This window comes from Meles meles, chromosome 19, assembly GCF_922984935.1.
Source record: "Meles meles chromosome 19, mMelMel3.1 paternal haplotype, whole genome shotgun sequence".
NCBI classification, from domain to species: Eukaryota; Metazoa; Chordata; class Mammalia; order Carnivora; family Mustelidae; genus Meles; species Meles meles.
Genome location: NC_060084.1, coordinates 17,459,731 through 17,478,896, shown reverse-complemented (window position 1 = coordinate 17,478,896; position 19,166 = coordinate 17,459,731). Strand labels below are relative to the sequence as shown.

Sequence of the window (19,166 nt, the reverse complement as noted above, 5' to 3'; positions counted from 1 at the left end):
TGCCTCCCTGCCTACTTGTGATCTCTGTCTGTCAAATAAATAAATAAAATCTTAAAAATAAAATAATAAAATTTTTTGAAAAGATTTTATTCATCCATTCAACACAGAGATAGCACAAGTAGGCAGAGCAGCAGGCAGAGGGACAGGGAGATCCAGGCTCTCTGCTGAGCAGGGAGCCCGACACAGGGCCCCATCCCAGAATCCTGGGATCATGACCTGAGTTGAAGGCAGCCGCTCAATTAACTGAGCCACCCAGGTGCCCCAGCAAAGCTTTTTAACCTATAGGTTGCAACCCACCAATTATGAAATCAGTTTAGTGGATCATGTTCAATTTTTTAAAAGGTTTTATTTATTTAACAGAGAGATCATAAGTAGGTGGAGCAGCAGGCAGAGATGGGGTTGGGGAGGCAGGCTCCTTGCTGAGCAGCAAGCTGGATGTGGGGCTCTCGATCCTTGACCCTGAGATCATGACCTGAGCCGAAGGCAGAGACTTAACCCATGGAGCCACCCAGGCACCCCTAAAGGTTTTATTTATTTATTTGAGTGAGAGACAGAACTGGCAACAGAGATAGCAACAGAAAGGGCGGAGGGAGAAACAGGCTCTCTGTTGAGCAGGGAGCCTGGTACTGGGCTTGATACCAGGACCCTGGGATCGTGACCTGACCTGAAGGCTGACACTTAACCAAGTCACCCAGGCACCCCAGATCATGATCAGTTTAAAAAAGAAAATGTTCAAAAGAAAAATGAAGTAGAGTAGAATATATCAGAGGACCTTGCTGACAGGAAGACTAAATACTGTTTATTGAAAGCTTATGTTTATGTGTGTGTATTGTGTCTTGATGTAAGCCATTTCTTACTGAGCTTGCCACAAAGTTTGGGAGCCACTAGATGAGAGGATGGATACCCTGAGATTTTAGAAGTAGAGTTTCACCAAAGGATAAATTGACTACTTGAATCAGATCGCTGACTGCCTGAATCTTTTCAGAAAAGATTTTTCCCCATCCTCATTTGTTAAGAATTCAGTGTTTCGGGTGTCTGGGTGACTCAGTTGATTTAAGTGTCAGACTCTTGATTTCAGCTCGGGTCATGATCTCAGGGTCGTGAGATTGAACCCCCGTGTCAGACTCCGAGCTCAGTGTCAAGTCTGTTTGAGATTCTGTCTCCCTTTCCCCTTACCCGACCCCCTGTGCAGGGCTCTCTTTCTAAGTAAATAATATATTTAAAAAAAAAAAAAAAAAAAGAGGGGCACCTGGGTGGCTCAGTTGTTGGGCATCTGCCTTCCGCTCAGGTCATGATCCCAGGGTGCTGCAATCGGGCCCCATGCTGGGCTCCCTGCTCGGTAGGAAACCTGCTTTTCCCTCCCCCATTTCCCCTGCTTGTGTTGACTCTCTCGCTGTGCCTCTGTCAAATAAATAAATTAATAATAATAATAATAATAAAGAAAATAATAATAATAATAATAAAGAAAAAATTCAGTGTTAAGTTAGTCTAGATAACTTCAAAAGAAAGGCCATAATTCTGGCCAGTAAAGTGCCTTAGGGACATTTTAGTGATCTACAAAGTAGTCATTCTTTCTGAGGTTTCCTAAAGATAGATCAGTGTTTAAGGGGAAATGGAAGAAAGTGTGGAACACTTGATGTTTCTGAAGGTAAGAGGCAGGGTGCTGGAAGAGCCCATACTGGCTGAGAGGTACCTTCAGACTTTGTCTGTCAGAAATAGATCTCTGCGGGAAAAGGGTTTAAAAGACATGAATCTGCCAACGTTTATTTGAAGGATGTTTTTTAGATGAAAAAAATTTTTTTAATTTTTATTTCTTTAGGGACACCTGGGTGACTCAGTTGGTTAAGCAGCTATCTTCAGCTCAGGTTATGATCCCAGGATCCTGGCATCAAGCCCCACATCAGGCTCCCAGCTCAGTGGGGAGTTTGTTTTTCCCTCTCTCTCTGCCTTTCTGCTTGTCTGTCTATCTCTCTCTAGTAAATAATTAAATAAAATCTTAAATTTTTAAAAAATTTCTTTAATCTCTATACCCATCATGGGGCTTCAGCTCAAGACCCTGAGATCCAGAGTTGCACAGTGTAAAGATAGCCAGGCAGGAACCCCTAGATGAAGAATTTTTTTAAATTGCTTTTCAAATTAAATATTGAGTAGGTAAGAAGTAATCATTATTAAAAAACGGTAAGGCATAAAGAATGACAGTATCATGAACCTCTTTAATCCTACCACCCGTTTATAGAGGAACCAGTGCTATTTTGAACTCCCCTGTGTGGCCCTCCTCGATCCCAGCCTTTTCCCTTCCTTTTTATTATTATTTATTTATTTTAAGGATTATTTATTTATTTGACAGAGAGCACAAGTAGGCAGAGAGGTAGTCAGAGGGAGAGGGGGAAGTAGGCTCCCCGCTGAGCAGAGACACCCGCCCCCATGTGGGGCTTGATCCCAGGACCCTGAGATCATGACTTAAGCTGAAGGCAGAGGCTTAACACACTGAGCCACCCAGGCATCCCTTCCCTTCCCTTTTAAGGATAATCACTGTCCTTGTTCCTTGCTATTCTTTTTAGTGTGATCCCTGAAGAATATATTGTTTTCGTTTTGCATAATTATAAAATTATATAAATGTAATCACACAGTATGTCTTCTGTGATTTGCTTATTTTTTGACTCAGCATATTTCTGGGATTATCTGTGTTTGCTTGCTATGATTTATTTGGTTAGATGAAGGTTTTCCTAGTTTGTTTGAATTGCTCTTTATATTTTTCCTTAAACTAAGTGTTTAATATACTGAAGCAGGATTGGCGGCACTCTTGCCACCACCCCAGTCTCTTTGTTCGTCCTTTCCTTTTTTTTTTTTTTTTTTTAAGATTTTACTTATTTATTTGACAGAGAGAAATCACAAGAGAGGCAGGCAGAGAGAGAGGAAGGGAAGCAGGCTCTCCGCCGAGCAGAGAGCCCGACGCGGGACTCGATCCCAGGATCCTGAGATCACGACCCGAGCCGAAGGCAGCGGCCTAACCCACTGAGCCACCCAGGCGCCCCTGTTCGTCCTTTCCTGTTAGCCTCCTGTCCCCTCTGCTTTATTTCTCTTCTCACCTGCCTTTATTTTGAGGCCGCACCCAGATGCACGTATTAGGCTCCTCTGACCCCTATTGGAATCACTGAGGACTGCTGAAGTTTTCCAGATAGCTTTATGAATTTATGTGTTGTAGTTTTTGATGTCATATGCTGAGTAACAAATATTTTCAGTGGCTTTGACAGTTTCGTGTATTTCTTGAATTTTTTCCTTTTTTTTTTTTACTTTAAAATTTTTTTCTCTACATTTTGGGCATTATGATGTGAATAGAATTCTGACGATTAGACCTGTCCACAAGAAGTGTCCACACGTAAGGCTGCTTTTCTGTGCTGAAACTGAGGAGCTGATTGGCACCATGAAAGTCTTCTGCGGGCGGGCCAATCCAACCACGGGATCTGTGGAGTGGCTGGAGGAGGATGAGAACTACGATTACCACCAGGAGATTGCAAGGTAACAAGGTTGTGTTCACGATTGTTCGCAGCTTGGTGGGGCACTTGATCGCCAAGCGGGAGCCCTGGAATGCAGTCTGAATGTGGACTAGGCATTACTCAGTGCTTCTGATCGGGGCAGATGTTGGTCATGAGCAGGTCTGCTTAGCCAGGTAGCTTTGTGGGGGTTAGGCAAAGTCCTTTCTGTTTGGAGAGTGAGATATCATATAACAGCCTTACTGGAGTCTCAGAGGGTCTGTCTGGTGGAGCAAAGAGGACCCAAGGTTCAGTCCGGGAAGGAGTAGTAGTAGTTTGAAGAGTTCATGAAATGTAATCATTTACTTGTGCTACTGAAATGGTGATACATGTTAACATATGTTAATATGGTTAAATTCTCTTGAATGGAAAAAGCAGGAAAATGTATTGCTTTTTTTTTTCTTAGATGGGATCTTTAAAACAATGTAAGTGAGTTTCTGTTCTTTAGCAGTTACGAAGTGCATACAACATACTAGCACCATGCTAGGACTGTGAATACCAAAATGAAAAAGATAGGGTTCCCATCCTCAAGGGACATGCAGTTTTGTGCAAGAGACAGGCATAGAAAAAAATATGACAACGAGAGAAGGACTAGTGGATACAGGCACAAGAGTGCATGGAAGCAGCAAGAACAGCTGGGCTGGGAGTGATACTTGTTTAGGTGATTTCCCAAATCTGGGAGAGAAATTGCTTTCTGAGCAGCAGGGATTACGTGTAACCTTCCAGATGAACTGGTTTAGGAGGGTTGGAAGCAGTTCACAGGGGCTGGAATGGGGTACAAAAGCAGGGCTCTGGTGAGAGAGGATACTGAAGAAGGTAGGCAGGGTTGTGTTGTGAAGGGTGGTGGCAGAATGCAGAAGGAGGAGAGTTAGAGTAAGTCTGCACTCTGCTGCATCTCATATCTCACTTTGGTCAAGCTGCTTAACTTCCTTGAGCCTCAGTATGGTAATATATGGCTCAGTGTATGTAATAATGTACATGTCCTCATATAATATCTTTATTTTAGGGTTGTTTGATGGGTGAATGAAATACAGTATGTGGTGCAGAATAAGGGATCAAAAACATTACCTTCTTTCTAAAGATAAAGAACATTATTTCCTGAGTGAGATGTTAAACAGGGAGCAAACAGATTAGGTTGCATTTTGGAGTGTTTACTGAGAACAGTGTGGAAATTGGGTTGCAAGGAGCAGAAACGATTTGGGTGCCAAATCGACCCCGCAGGTGAGACAATAGAGGTGGGAGAGGAGGAGACAGCTTTGAGGGAGCTTAAGTTTAGTAACGCATTGGATGCAGTGAAGGAATGAGGAAGAAAATTCAAGAAGCACTCAAAATTTCTGGGTGGGTGGAGCTGTTGTTCTTGACAGGGTGGGTTGAGTGGAGCTGTTGTTCCAAGAGAGAACAGAGAAGGAATGGATATTGCTGGAAAGAGGAAGGTGAGGGAGATTAGGTGTCTGGGTTTGGACATTCAGGTAGAGATGCCAGTGGGTGGATAAACATGGGTCTGGGGCCAGTTTGCCATTAGAATCGAAACTGGAAAAAATTGTAGGCTTTCAGAGGGGGTATGGAGTGAGAAAGGTGGAGGGCTGAAGAAGGAATCCTGGAATAGAGGAAGCAGAAGAATGAGGAGGGAATGGACAGAAAGTGGGAAAGAGAAAGAGCAAGAGGGAGTGTCCAGCTGGAGAGAGAAATCCTGGATGTTGGCGGTGGAGTGGGCTGATAGTGCTTTGGGAGAGTGATGTTGGGGGAGTGGTGGGGAGAGTGGGTGGTGAGGCTGGGAAGATGAGGACCAAAAATGCCTCTTGAAAGGCAGAGAAAGGCAGAATCGGATTTCAGCTATGCATTTGTGAGTGGGTTCACGTGTAAAAGTCTTGGTGTGCCCTTGAAACCAACAACACTATTCTTTCAGTACAGTGCTCTTCAAAGTGTAGAGTATGAACTGCCTCTGTCACACCGTGCCTGGGGAACTAGTTAAAGTGCATGTTTCCAAACTCCAGCCCAGTTTCTGGATCAGGATCTATTTGCATGTATCCTGGGAACCTGCATTTAAAATAAGCTCTCCAGGCTGCTTGGTTGGCTCAATCAGTAGAACATGTGACTCTTGATCTCAGGGTCGTGAGTTCAAGCCCCATGTTGGTTGGGCATGGAACCTACTTTAAAACAAAAACAAAACCAAAAACTCTCCAGTGATCCTGATGTTGACCTGAAGTGAGAGGTCCTCTGTTCAGTGAGAGTGCCTGAGCCCTTACCTGGAACTCAGAAGACATTTTTGGGCTGGGACTACTGAGCTCTGGAGGTTTATCCTGACCCTGCCAGAGATTTTCCAAGTTTGTGAATTATGTGGCAAAATACGGAAGAGCAACTCTCCTCCCTTTAGCAGCCTGTAGTTTGGTGCACTCTTCATTCTCCCTGACGACGTGAGGGAAAGTGCTGGGCATGATACCCCTCACTTCCATGGCAGGTGTATACTTTTCCTGTCTCCTCTCTGCAGTGTTGCATCTATGATTATCCCAGTGTGCAGATGTGTGCAGGATTAACTGAAGTACTAGATCGAGTCTGAGTTCGGGAGGGAGACAGATGTGTGCTGCATAACATGATCCGTGTGCTGGTGGCTATGCCGTTACTGTAATGGGGCTGACTACCAGAGAGTGTAGGTCTGGGGTTCTTTGGTGAAAATAAACATCTTTCTCTAAGACTTTTTTCCTGCAGCACTGGAGAATGATAGTTTGTAACGCTATTAAAATAGTTTAAGGGGCGCCTGGATGGCTCAGCCGGTTAAGCGTCTGGCTTCAGCTCAGGTCAGGATCCCAGGGTCCCATGTTGGGCTCCCTGCTCAGCAGGGAAGTCTGTCTCTCCCCTTCCCTGTGCTCATGCTCTCTCTCACTCACTCCCTATCTTAAAAACATAAAAAAGTTTAAAATGGGCCTGGATTAGAGATGTAAAGTATGGTAAAGTAAAGTAAAATAGTTAATAATATTGTGCTAATGTTACATGGTGACTACACTTACTCTAGTGAGCATGCAACGTAGAATTGTCAAATCCTTATGTTGTATACCTGAAACTGGTGTAACTGGGTGTCACTTATTGTTCAGTAATAAAATCCTTCTGATTTAGGAATGTGTTACGTATGTGAATGCTCTCATAGGTTGCTGGATATCATTATTGGTAGAGAGGTTTCTGACTTGTTTTGTTTGTTTTTTAGATCATCCTATGCTGATATGCTGCATGACAAAGACAGAGTAAGTATAAAAAGGAACCGTTATCTTGTTGTGGTGTCACAAGGTTAAGATCCTGCACACACACACACACACACACACACACACCCCGGCCACATTCCCTCCAGGGGCCTGATGGTAGAATCATGTAGAGAAGTGTTAGGGTGCAGTGGTCAGGAGATCAGTCAGGAGACTGGGTCTGCTTCCAGCTCTGCTGTTTACTGGAGTGGGACCTTGGAGAAGACATGAGACCTCTGATATCTTGTTTATTAGGATTTAAAAGGAGTGGGATATACTAGCTGATCTCCCATGATCTCTTCTAGCTAAAAATTCTCTAATTACACAGATTTACCTTGGATAGTCTGTAATTTTAAAATCACATCTCCAGGGGCCACTGCAGACTGTTTTGTAGGGCACATTTGGCTTTCATTGCATGGTGACATTTTAGCTTTTTTTTTTCTTCTTTCGTTTTTGTTTTATCTGAGTTTTCTTGTTTGAATTATGTTGTAGTTCTGGACTTAGGATGGCTAGCAACACAGGCTTTTCTGGTCTGTAAGAAAGAGGGCTGGACTAGTTGTTCTCATCTGGATGGCTCAGAAATGGGGAGCCTTGAAGGCGAAGGGTGCAGGGCCGTGCTTAGGAACCGAAAAGTGCAGTGCAGACGAGGGTTCAGTGCAGGTGAGAGTTCAGGGCCCATGGCAGGCTGATGGTGAGGCTGTGTTGGTGGTGGTGTGTGCTTCATCCAGCCCTGGTTAGTTGCTCAGCCCGCGAATTCTGACAACATTTTGACAGTGCAATCTCTGTAAGCATCATTAAGTTTGTAGGCTACACCAGAGAGGGCTAGGTGCCTCCCTGATCTTCATCAAATATCTGCATGCCTTTGCTAAGCTATTGCGGAATTACAGAATGTATGGCAAACATCGTTCCTGGTTTTGACTAATTTGCTCTAGCTTCATGGTCTTGGTTCCTTAATGGATTCTTGGGTCTGTGAGCCTGATTTTAGTGTCATCTGCACAGTGGACCTTTTTTGCCTCAACCTCAGAGGATTTGGACAAATGGCATTGCTATCCATTCAGTCAGGCAGGCTGGAAAGATTTTTTTTCTCTTCTTCTTTCTCTACCTAGCAGCCCAAGGGGTCTTCCTGAAATGCCAATCTATGTTACTCTTCTGCTTGAAACCCTGAGAGCCCTGTTTAGCACCATTCTTGGTGGCCTCTCATTGCTGTCAAGGTAAAATCCAAACCCCTTGGGGGAATGTTCCTGACTGTTACTTACCCCTTTAACTTCTGCTACCCAACCCTCCCCCCGGCTTCTCCCTATCAGGAAATAGAGTCAGAATTTTCTGGGTAGTGGCAGAGCCAATGTAAACTAGTTTTTCTGTACTTTTGCTTGGTGCCTTACGTTTTGTTATTATTTTAGAACACTTCCATTATCCCATAAAATTATCTCTTGCCTGTTTGCAGTCACTCCTTGTGCCTGCTCTCAGCCCTAGGCAACCACTGATCTGCTTTCTGTCACTGCGGTTTTGCCTTCGCCTTTCCTAGACATTTCATATAAATGAAATGATATGAGAGATAGTCTTACGTGTCTGTTTTCCTTCGTCATGTTTTTGAGGTTCATTCATGTTGAGTATATATTAGTATTCATCCCTTTTTATTGCTAAGTGATACTCCATTATATAGATTTACCCTATCTTGTTTATCATTTACCAGATGATGAATATTTGGATTGTTTTCAGTTTTGCCTAATAGTAGTAGTCCTATTTGTAAACATTCACATGCAGGTCTTTGTGTGGACACATTGTCGTTTCTTTGGGCTATATATGTGTATGTGGAATTGCTGGGTCCATATGTTAAACGGTTTTTAATTTCCATTTTTTCTGATGATTAATGATGTCAAACATCTTTTCATGTGGTTACTTGTCATCAGAATATCTTCTTTGGTGTAGTCTAGGGTTGTGAACACAGGTATGTTTCTTTTCTTCTCTTTTTTTTTTTAGATTTATTTGAGAGAGACAGAGCATGTGTGTCAGTGGACAAACCAGGGGGAAGGGCAAGGGGAGAGGGAACGGTGGACTCTCCACTGAGCAGAGAGCCTGATGCGGGGCTCGATCCCAGGATCCCAGAATCATGGCCTTAGTCAAAGGTAGAGGCCCACCCAGGCGTCCCTTTGCTCATGATTTTTATAGACCTTTTTTATAGATTTTTTTTAAGATTATTTATTTATTTATTTGACAGAGAGAGAGAGATCACAACTAGACAGAGAGGCAGGCAGAGAGAGAAGGGAAAGCAGGCTCCCTGCTGAGCAGAGAGCCCGATGTGGGACTCAATCCCAGGACCCTGAGATCATGACCTGAGCCGAAGGCAGAGGCTTAATCCACTGAGCCACCCAGGTACCCCGCTTACCATTTAAAAAAAATTTTTTTTTAATTCTTTTTAAATATTTAATTTATTTATGTGACAGAGAGATCGAGAGAGCACAAGCAGGGGGAGCAGTAGAGGGAGAAGAAGAAGCAGGCTCCCTGTCAAGCAGGGAACCCGATGCAGGGCTCAATCCTAGGACCCTAGGATCATTACCTGAGCCAAAGGTAGATGCTTAGCCATCTGAGCCTCCCAGGCGCCCCTGCTCATCATTATTTTTGAGATTTATCCATTTTGCATGTAGCTGTAGTTCATTCATTTTCACTGCTGTAGATTCTGTTGTATAAAGATGTCATTTCTTACTGTTATGTTGGTAGACTTTGGTGTTGTTTCTAGCTTTTTGCTGTTGTAAGTAGTGCTGCTAGAACATTCCAGGACCTGTACTCTAGTATATATGCACACTTTTCTCTAGATTGTGTACACCTAGGACTGGAGCTGCTGCCTGTTGAGTTTGTTCAGCTTAGTAGGTGGCATCCGATTCTCTCCCAGAGCGGTCATGCCACTCTACATTCTCATACCCATGAATGATACTTCTTGTTGTTTCACATTTTTGCCAGTATTTGGTATTAACCAGTTTTTATAGTCTTGTCACTCTGGTAGGTATGAACTAGTCTTTCAGTATAGTTTTAATTTGCATTCCTCTGGTTACTACTGAGTTTGAGGTTTTTTGTTTGTTCATTTGGCTTTTCATGTTTCCTCTTTCGTGACTTGGTAATTTATAGGAGTTCTTTGTATATTTTGGGTGCTAATCACTTGTCCGTTACATGTGTAGTAGGTGTCTTTGTGGGGTGGTTTTTTTCATCTAGTAAGTGGAAGTACTTAAATTTATGTCAAATTTATTTTATATGTCCTTTATTGGCTGGTACTTTTTGTTTCTTGTTTAAGAAATCCTTCCCTTTTCCAAGGTTTTAAAGGCTGTTGCTGATACATAAAATTTCAGTTGATTTTTATTTTTATTTATTTATTTTTTAAAAGATTTTATTTATTTATTTGACGGAGAGAGACACACACAGTGAGAGAGGGAACACAAGCAGGGGGAGTGAGAGAGGGAGAAGCAAGCTCCCCGCCAAGCAGGGAGTCCAATGTGGGGCTCGATCCCAGGACCCTGGGATCATGACCTGAGCTGAAGGCAGAGGCTTAACGACTAAACCACCCAGGCGGCCCTCAGTTGAATTTTTTTTATTGATTTGAAATTCTGTAATCTTCCTCATAGTAATTATCTGTGTAGGTAATTTGGTTTTCCACAGACATTCATGTGTGAATAACAATTTTCTTTCTAGATCTTATTTCATTTTTTTCTTGCTCTTGTGTGCTGTATTGAATTTCTAGTGTAAAGTCCACTTTGTCTGATTTTTTAAAAATTCATTTTTTAAAAAATATTTTATTTATTTATTTGGCAGACAGAGATCACAAGTAGGCAGGGAGGCAGGCAGAGAGAGGCGGAAGCAGGCTCCCTGCTGAGCAGAGAGCCTGACTCAGGGCTCGATCCCAGGACCCTGGGATCATGACCTGAGCCGAACGCAGAGGCTTTAACCCACTGGGCAACCCAGGCGCCCCTAAAAATTCATTTTTAAAAGTTGTTCATAATCTTTCGTTTCTCTAATATCTGTAGCATCTATACCTATACCATATTCTGCTTTGCCACTCTCTGCCTTATTCCCAGTTTTTGGTTACTTCCCCCTCCCCCTTCTTTTTGGACTTACCAGAGGTTCATCAGTTTTAGTAGATTTTTGAAATAACTTTTATTAAAAATGCTATAAAATGTCTATTTCCCTAGTTGATTAATTTTTGTGTTTTATTATTTTTATTCATCTGCTGATTTGGCAGTTATGTTGCAGTCCTTGTTCTAATTTTTTAAGGTGGATGCTTACCTTACCGTTTGTCTTTTCTAATATACTTCGCTCCAAATACTGCTTTTAGCTATCTGCTTTAGCTATTTTAAAAATATGTAAGTTTTAAAGATTCAGTTCTAGATATTTTCTAATTCTCTTTTGATTTAGTGTTTTACCTGTGATTTTAGAATTTCTCAATGTCCAAAAATCTCATTTTCTTTAGTTATATTTTTGTTACTGAGATTTCTAATTTGACTGCACTTAGGTCAGAGAATACTGTCCTTTTGATACCAGTCTTCTGTTCGTTGTGATTATCCCAAAATTTAATGGCTGAAGAGCGTTATTATCTCACTATTTCTGTGGGTTTGGAATCTGGACTCAACTTTGCTACGACCCCTGGCTCTGGGTCCCTGGCAGGCTGTGATCAAGGTGTCCCCTGGGCGGGTAGTCATCTTAAGGCTCAGTTGGGAGGAATCCACTTCTAGGTGTTTGGCCTCTTAATGTTTCTTACTAGTAATTTTAAAAGATTTGCAAATATTTTCCTCATCATTATTAGTTATTTTCAACAGAAGGGTCAGGGTACCTATTGAGCCAAACTGTGATAGGTAGAACATGTATCTGTTTAAGCTATCAAATACCTGACCAAAAAGAGATGATTTCCTTTGGGGGGGGGGGTGGTGTTACTTTGCAGACCAGGAGCCTGTGTGAATTAGAGTCCAGTAAGGAAGTCCAATGCCAGGTTACTCTGTCACTACAGGGACGGGGTAGCACAGATGTGGGAGCCCTGGGAAGCAAATGGGAGCACGGAGGTTCCCTAGTGGTAGTAATTGCAGGAAGCAGCTCTGTTGCCTAGGGCGGAAACACAGAGAAGAGTGGGATTCTTGAGCCCAGAAACTTGAAGGCGAGCCCCTATGGAGCTGGTGCTCAGCTCTCTGAGAGGAACCCCTGCTGGAGTGTTGCCGCCGCCTGAGGGGCAGAGGTGGCTGGTGATGAGAGGACAGAGAGGAGCTGCCACTGGAGCCAGATGCCACTCCTCGGAGGATGCCGATGAAAGCAGCAGCTGTTTGAGAAGGAATAAGTTTTCTCCCCTTTCCGGTCGCCCTCTCGTTTCCCTGTAGTCCATACAGAGTAGCTGGAAAAGGAGAATGTGATTGGCAGAGCCCCAGCCCCTCGAAGCAGAGTATAGAGAAGAGGTGGGAGGTGGAGGGGAGGGACAGTCGCCAAATAAAGGGGAAGAGCTGACCCCATGCTCTTGGAGTCTTGCAAGGTCTGCCTGACCCAGCTAGCAAGTGCTGTTCCTTGAGAGGCCAGAAAGCCGTGGGATCATGACTTCCACTGTTGCTGCCAGCCGTGACTCCCAGACTTCACAAAGTCCCTTTCCATTTATTTATAGTAACTGGTATGAAGTGACAGCTGTTTTCTCCCTTTCTCTTAGAATATAAAATATTACCAAGGTATCCGGGCTGCTGTGAGCAGGGTGAAGGACAGAGGACAGAAGGCCTTGGTTCTTGACATTGGCACTGGCACAGGACTCTTGTCAATGATGGCCGTCACGGCAGGGGCTGACTTCTGCTATGCCATTGAGGTGAGTCACGTTCTTCAGGTGTGTGTCCTGTGTCTTGGGTGGGAAGTCCCTCATGCACCTTGCTTGTCCATTTGTTCACACATGTTCATGGAGTGTTCACTCTGTGCCAAGCACAGGGCCAGGTTCTGAGGATATGGAGATGAATCAGACATAATTCCTTTCTCCAGGGGCTCATTTTCTCCTTCGAAATAGCCGTTCTCAGCCTTGGCTGCATGTCCGAATCACTAAATAGCTTCAAAAAATACTGATGCCTAACTGCCTCCTTCCCACCAGTTTTAAGTTAATTCGGGATGGGGCCTGGGCATTGGGAGTTTTGACTCTGTACCAAGGTTGAGACCTGCTAGCTTAAGTGTCCCCACAGAGCCAGCTACCTGACCGTGTTTGTCAAGAATTGGGCATTGAGGGATATCTGGATGGCTTGGTCAGGTAAGTGTGTGCCTTTGGCTTGGGTCATGAACTCCGGGTCCTGGGATCAAGCCCTGCATCGGGCACCGTGGCCAGCAGGGAGTCTGCTTCTCCCTCTCTCCCTCTCTCTCTGCCGTTACACCCCCTGCTTGTGTGTGCTTGCTCACTTGCTCGCTCTCAAATAAAAAAAAAAAAAAAAAAAGAATTGGGTGTTTAATATACAGTTAAACACGTATTGTTTTTCTGATAATATCAGTGATGCATTCCATTATAAGAAATATGGTAAATGTACAGTAAAAATAGCATGTTAGCTCACAGTTAACCATTGTTAAAATTTTGGTGTATTTTCTTCCCAGCTTTTGGTAAGGGTTGACATGTATTTAAACACTTCTTGCGGGGCGCCTGGGTGGCTCAGTGGTTAATCCTCTGCCTTCGGCTCAGGTCATGATCTCAGGGTCCTGGGATCGAGCCCCGCATCGGGCTCTCTGCTCATCAGGGAGCCTGCTTCCTCCTCTCTCTCTGCCTGCCTCTCTGTCTACTTAGGATCTCTCTCTCTCTGTCAAATAAATAAATAAAATCTTTAAAAATAAATAATAAATAAATAAACACTTCTTCCTATGAAATTTCTGTGATAATGGAATGAATTGCAAATAACAAAGTCCTAAAATAACAGTGACTTAAACAAGAGAGAATGGGAACCAGAGTGGCTCAGTGGTTAATCGTCTGCCTTTGGTTGAGGTCATGATCCCTGGGTCCTGGGATCAAGTCCCACACCTGGCTCCTTGCTCAATGGAGAGCTTGCTTCTCCCTCTCCTGCTTCTCCTGCTTGTACTCTCTCTCTGTCAAATAGTATCTTTTTTTTTTTTTTAAGATTTTATTTATTTGACAGAGTCAAAGAGCGCAGCAGGGGAAGCAGTAGAAGGAGAGGGAGAAGCAGGCTTCCCAAGCAGACAGGGAGCCCCATGCAGGGCCCAGTCCCAGGACCGTGGGATCATGACCTGAGCTGGAGGCAGACACTTAATAACCATCTGTGCCACCCAGGCATCCCTAAATAAATAAAATCTTAAAAAGAAAATGAAAAACAAGAAAAATGAGAAGTGTTTCATTTTCTCGTATAAAGTCTGAAGGTAGCACCCTGGGGTATTCGACTGAGATTTTTCCAGCTCCCCACCCACCATCCCTTCAGTATGGCTGTCATGCTTAAGGTCTAGAAAAGCGGCATCTTAGGCTAGGGAATACCATGTTGTGTCATTCAGAGTCATGGCAAACGGTGTCATGGTAGAAATCGAGAAACGTGGATTGCAGCCAGACTATGGAGGACCTGAGTGCTGCAGTAAAGACTTTAAACTCCCATATCCTGAGTTAGTTCTTAACCTGAAGTAAGAATCATGGGCTTCAGGTTTAATGGAAGTCCTGAGAGCGGTGTGTTTGTATGACTCTGTGCGCTTGTTTGAGGACTTTGTAAAAACAATAAGAGTCACTTCCTGGCCTTTTTGAATATCATCAAAATTTTTGAATTAAATAAAAAGAAATCTGTGTTTTAGGATGGTTGCCTTAGTTACCCTTAACTAGATTTTATTATCCATTACACGTGAAGAAACTAAGACCCAGAGAGGTTAAAGACTTAATCCCACAGTGAATAAATAGGATAGCTAGACTTGGAGACTTGATTTTTTGGTTCCTGCTTATGGTGCTCACTCCACAGTGGTAGCTATAATGCGAGAGTGTGTTGAGATTTCTAGCGTTGGTATCTGGGGGCAGTGATGCCACTAATTGGTAAGAAGAGTTCAGGGAAAGATAACTTGCTTTGTGGGAAAGATAATGCATTTCATGTTGGATATACTAAGTAAGAGAGAGGCAAGTCCCAGCTCAGGAACCAGTATATGTGTCAATTTCTAATTAGAGATAGAGGGTGAGAACATGTTTTTTTGACAGAATTGGGAGGACTCTGCTCTTGGGTTTTTCATATATTCCCATCTCAGTTACCTGGATTTCTTAATTTCTCTCATGCTGCTCTGATCTGTGACTCTCAGATCTCTTCTCTTTGGCTCTTGACATCTTACGGTGGCCTCCCAGCTCTTTCTTTAGTGACCGCTTTTGAACCTGTGGTCATTCTATCTGGACTACCCTGTGGTTTTCAGCTTAACTTGAGCTGCATGCCAGCAGGAAAGACAGGTCCAAAACAGTGACTGAGAACCTGCTGGTCCCTAGAGCTGGACGTTCGACCCCCCCCCCCCCTTTTTTTTTCTTTAAAAAGATTTTATTTAATTATTGGAAGAGACACAGCAAGAGAGGTAAAACAGGCAGGGGAGCGGGAGAGGGAGAAGCAGGCTTCCTGCTGAGCGGGCAGCCTGATGCAGGGCTTGATCCCAGGACCCTGGGATCATGACTTGAGGTTAAGGCAGATGCTTAACGACTGAGCCACCGAGGCTTCCCCGTCTGACCCTTTAGAGAGTGGCTGGTACAAGTAGATTTGCAACTCGTTTGCTAAAGATGTGACAGGTGAAGCTGGCGGTGTAGGATTGTCCAGGGAGAGAGAGTAGAAGGAGAAGAGCAAACCTGGGAACCTGTGCCTGTGAGGGAAGAGGAGTGACCAGTAAAATCAAGGTCAGATAGACACAAAGAGACCCTAGAGGGCAGAGGTGGAAGCCAAGAGGGGGCAGAGTGCATGAGAATCATGGGAAAGAAGGAGTGGTCAGCAGGTGCAGATGTTAAAGAGCACCATTGCCCGGAAGAACTTTCTGTGAGGCTGAATATCTTCCATCACTGTGCTGACCAGTATAGTGGTCCCTAGCCATATAGGGCTGCTCAGCACCTGCAGTGTGACTTGTATGACTAGGGGACTGAATTTTAAATTTCATGCAGTTTTAATCAACTTACATTTAAATGCACGTGGTCCCTGTATTAGACAGCACAGGTATAGGAGTTAAGCAGGATGACGACTGAGAGAGGCTGTTGAGTTGGTAGCTAAGAAGTGACCTCCTTGGGGCACCTGGGTGGCTCAGTGGGTTAAGCCTCTGCCTTCGGCTCAGGTCATGATCTCAGGGTCCTGGGATCGAGCCCCACATGAGGCTCAGCAGGGAGCCTGCTTCCCCGACACCCACCTCTCTCTGCCTGCCTCTCTGCCTACTTGTGATCTCTCTCTCTCTCTCTGTCAAATAAATAAATAAAATCTTTATTTAAAAAAAAAAAAAGAAGTGACCTCCTTTAGGTGGTATTTTCAGGGGAGTAGAGTTGAGTGGATGGAATACAAGAAATCATAGGCAATGACTATAGACTTCTCTTTTAATACATTTGAAAAGTGAGGAATATTTTGGGAAGGTGTATTAGTTGCAGTGATTTCTGTGACAAAATCTTTGAAAATGAAGCCTGGTCCTGCTTTCCTCACTTTTTTTTTAAGAGCAAGAAAGAGGGGCACCTGGGTGGCTCAGTGGGTTAGGCCTCTGCCTTCGGCTCGGGTCGTGATCTCAGGGTCCTGGGATCGAGCCCCGCATCGGGCTCTCTGCTCAGCGGGGAGCCTGCTTCCCCTTCTCTCTCTGCCTGCCTCTCTGCCTGCTTGTGATCTTTCTCCCTCTGTGTCAAATAAATAAATAAAATCTTAAAAAAAAAAAAAAAAAGAGCAAGAAGAGCTTTCCCTGGAATCTCTAGCAAACCTCTCCTTGGGTATCATTGGCCAGAATAAAGTTAAATCCAATTTAACTTACCTCATTGACCTGGCCTGAGAGATTTGCTTACCCATAGATCGGACATGTGCACCGCTTGGAAGAAGGTTGGTTCCCCAAACTGAAGGGCCAGATGATGTCGGGAAGACTTCAGGGGCCATTCCAGAAAGAAGTGTTCTGGGTGAGATCTTGAGTTCTTGATGGCTCAGGAGGAGACTATGAATGTCAGAGCCTGAAGGGTCAGTGGAGGAGATGAGTGATAACATCAAGAGGCAGGAGGGGTGAGGGGTGAACTTGTGGTACTTTGGGGTGGAGGCAAAGTGATGAGTGAGAACTGAGGGCATGAGGCCCTCAGACTGCATCTAAAAACATCAAGCCAGATCCTAGAAATAATTTGGAACAGATTGTGAAGATTTCTTTTCCTAGCTAAGCACATATGTATTCTTTATGGAAGGATATAGCATTTCTTGCTTGATTATAATAAAAGAATTATGTGTTCATGGTAGAAAATATAGAAAAGGTCTTAGAAAAAATGGAAATGTTGTTACTTTATCATTTTCTATTTCTACCTCTGGTGGGTGTGGCCACATGCACGTCTGTATGGGGTTTTTTTTGTGTATTTTTTTTTAAAGATTTTATTTATTTATTTGACAGAGAGAGATCACAAGTAGACAGAGAGGCAGGCAGAGAGAGAGGGGAAAGCAGGCTCCCTGCCGAGCAGAGAGCCCGATGCGGGACTCGATCCCAGGACCCTGAGATCATGACCTGAGCCGAAGGCAGCGGCTTAACCCACTGAGCCACCCAGGCGCCCTTGTGTAATTTTTTTTTAAGATTTTATTTATTTATTTACAGACAGAGGTCACAAGTAGGCAGAGAGGCAGGCAGAGAGAGGGGGGCGGGGGAAAGCAGGCTCCCCGCTGAGCAGAGAGCCCGATATGGGGCTCGATCCCAGGACCCTGAGATCATGACCCGAGCCGAAGGCAGAGGCTTTAACCCACTGGGCCACCCAGGCACCCCACACGTCTGTATGTGCCACACATCTGTATGTTTTATGCACTATTGTGGTTGGATCTTTGCAGTCAAAATTGGGCAGGCTAGTAAGTAAGAGTTGGAGGGGCTTGTGTTTAGGGACATGTGAAAAGTTAAGGAAGACTCCTGGAAAAGAGGGGATATGTGCTGCTCTGGAAAGTTGGATTTGCTTTGGCAGGTGGGGGTAGGGCAGAAAAGGCTCAGGCTTGCCTAGTACACAATGAAATCAGTGTGGCTAGAGTATCAGACATGGGTGGGGTAGAGTGGGAGGAGAATAAGGGTCAGGGAAGTAAGGTGGTTCATATTACAGAGGGCCTCGAATACTGTAAAATATAGGCTGTGTTCTGCCCCACTGGAGCTTTGGTACAGTTTTTAACTGGTGCCTGTTCACACTTAATGACTAAGACAGTAATAACAGTCTCACTTTCCTCTGGAGAGGACAGCACATGTCCTGCCTCCGGCTCCAGGTCCTGGTTTTGTGAGGCCAAGGCTCCCTTCTGCCTTCCCCTAGCTCGGCACTGACACCTGCCGTCCATGCTAGGTAGTGCAACCTCCTTAGGAAGCCCTGCCTCTGCTGTGTGCCTGGCCGGTAAGATTTAACTCGTGCAAGTTAAACCCAGCGGAATGTCTTCCCTTTGTATTTATTTTCATGACACACATTTGGAGAATAAAGTATTTAAGTTCCAAAGATGAGGTCTCTTTTATTTAGATCAAATCAGGGGAAAGGAATATTTCGCCTGTGTCATATGATAACAGAGGTACGTATTATATATTCAAGAGGAAATACTGTGAGGGAGACCTCTTCAAATCTTAGAACCTGCATCATGGCATTTCTTACTGATCTTGGATGTTAGGATGTTACTACTCAACTTATTGCTCATTTCTCCTTGGGTTTTCGTTCTCATTTCTAGGTTTTCAAGCCTATGGCTGATGCTGCTGTGAAGATTGTAGAGAAAAATGGCTTTACTGATAAAATTAAGATTATCAACAAGCATTCTACTGAGGTGACCATAGGGCCAGGTAAGATTAATACATACTGTTTTGAAAGTTTTACTGGAAGGAGAGAAAAGGTTTATTCTGGTTACCTGAAATAAGTGTATTCAGGTAATCACAGGAGAAATGGGGTCTCCCCATGTGGTCTGAAGGTAAGTACTTTGCTTTTCTGCTAGTTAAATCAGCAGTGAATAAACCAGAGCTCATCACATGCAACTGTAGTGATATAAATGAAACTTCCTTTTGCTTTAAGCAAGTTGGAATTCTTGTGTGACTCAGCCCTCTGCATTTTGAGTTTCCTCAAATAGAAGTGAAACTAAGTAGACGCAGAGAGATTTGCTTTGTGCTGAAGTCCTGCTTCAGTGTCCGAGGTGTGCGATTTGCCTGGGTAGCACAGTCTCCCCAGGCTCTCAGAATCATTTTTATAGTCTAGGCATTTGAATCAGACTTCTCAAATTTCACGTGCTACTGATTCCTGGGGAGCACGGTGGAAAGC

General features: G+C 44.0%; 1 protein-coding gene across 3 annotated transcripts in view; it reads left to right on the top strand.

The window, feature by feature from the left end:
* Window positions 1–19,166, top strand: part of PRMT7 (protein arginine methyltransferase 7) — a 53,784-nt gene that overhangs the window by 2,005 nt on the left and 32,613 nt on the right. For all 3 annotated transcript variants that reach the window (XM_045988139.1, XM_045988140.1, XM_045988138.1), the window contains exons 2-5: window positions 3,340–3,519; window positions 6,733–6,769; window positions 12,432–12,581; window positions 18,589–18,697. In XM_045988139.1, coding sequence (XP_045844095.1) covers window positions 3,425–3,519; window positions 6,733–6,769; window positions 12,432–12,581; window positions 18,589–18,697 — 391 coding nt within the window. In that variant the 5' untranslated portion in view covers window positions 3,340–3,424. The remainder of the gene's footprint in view (window positions 1–3,339; window positions 3,520–6,732; window positions 6,770–12,431; window positions 12,582–18,588; window positions 18,698–19,166) is intronic.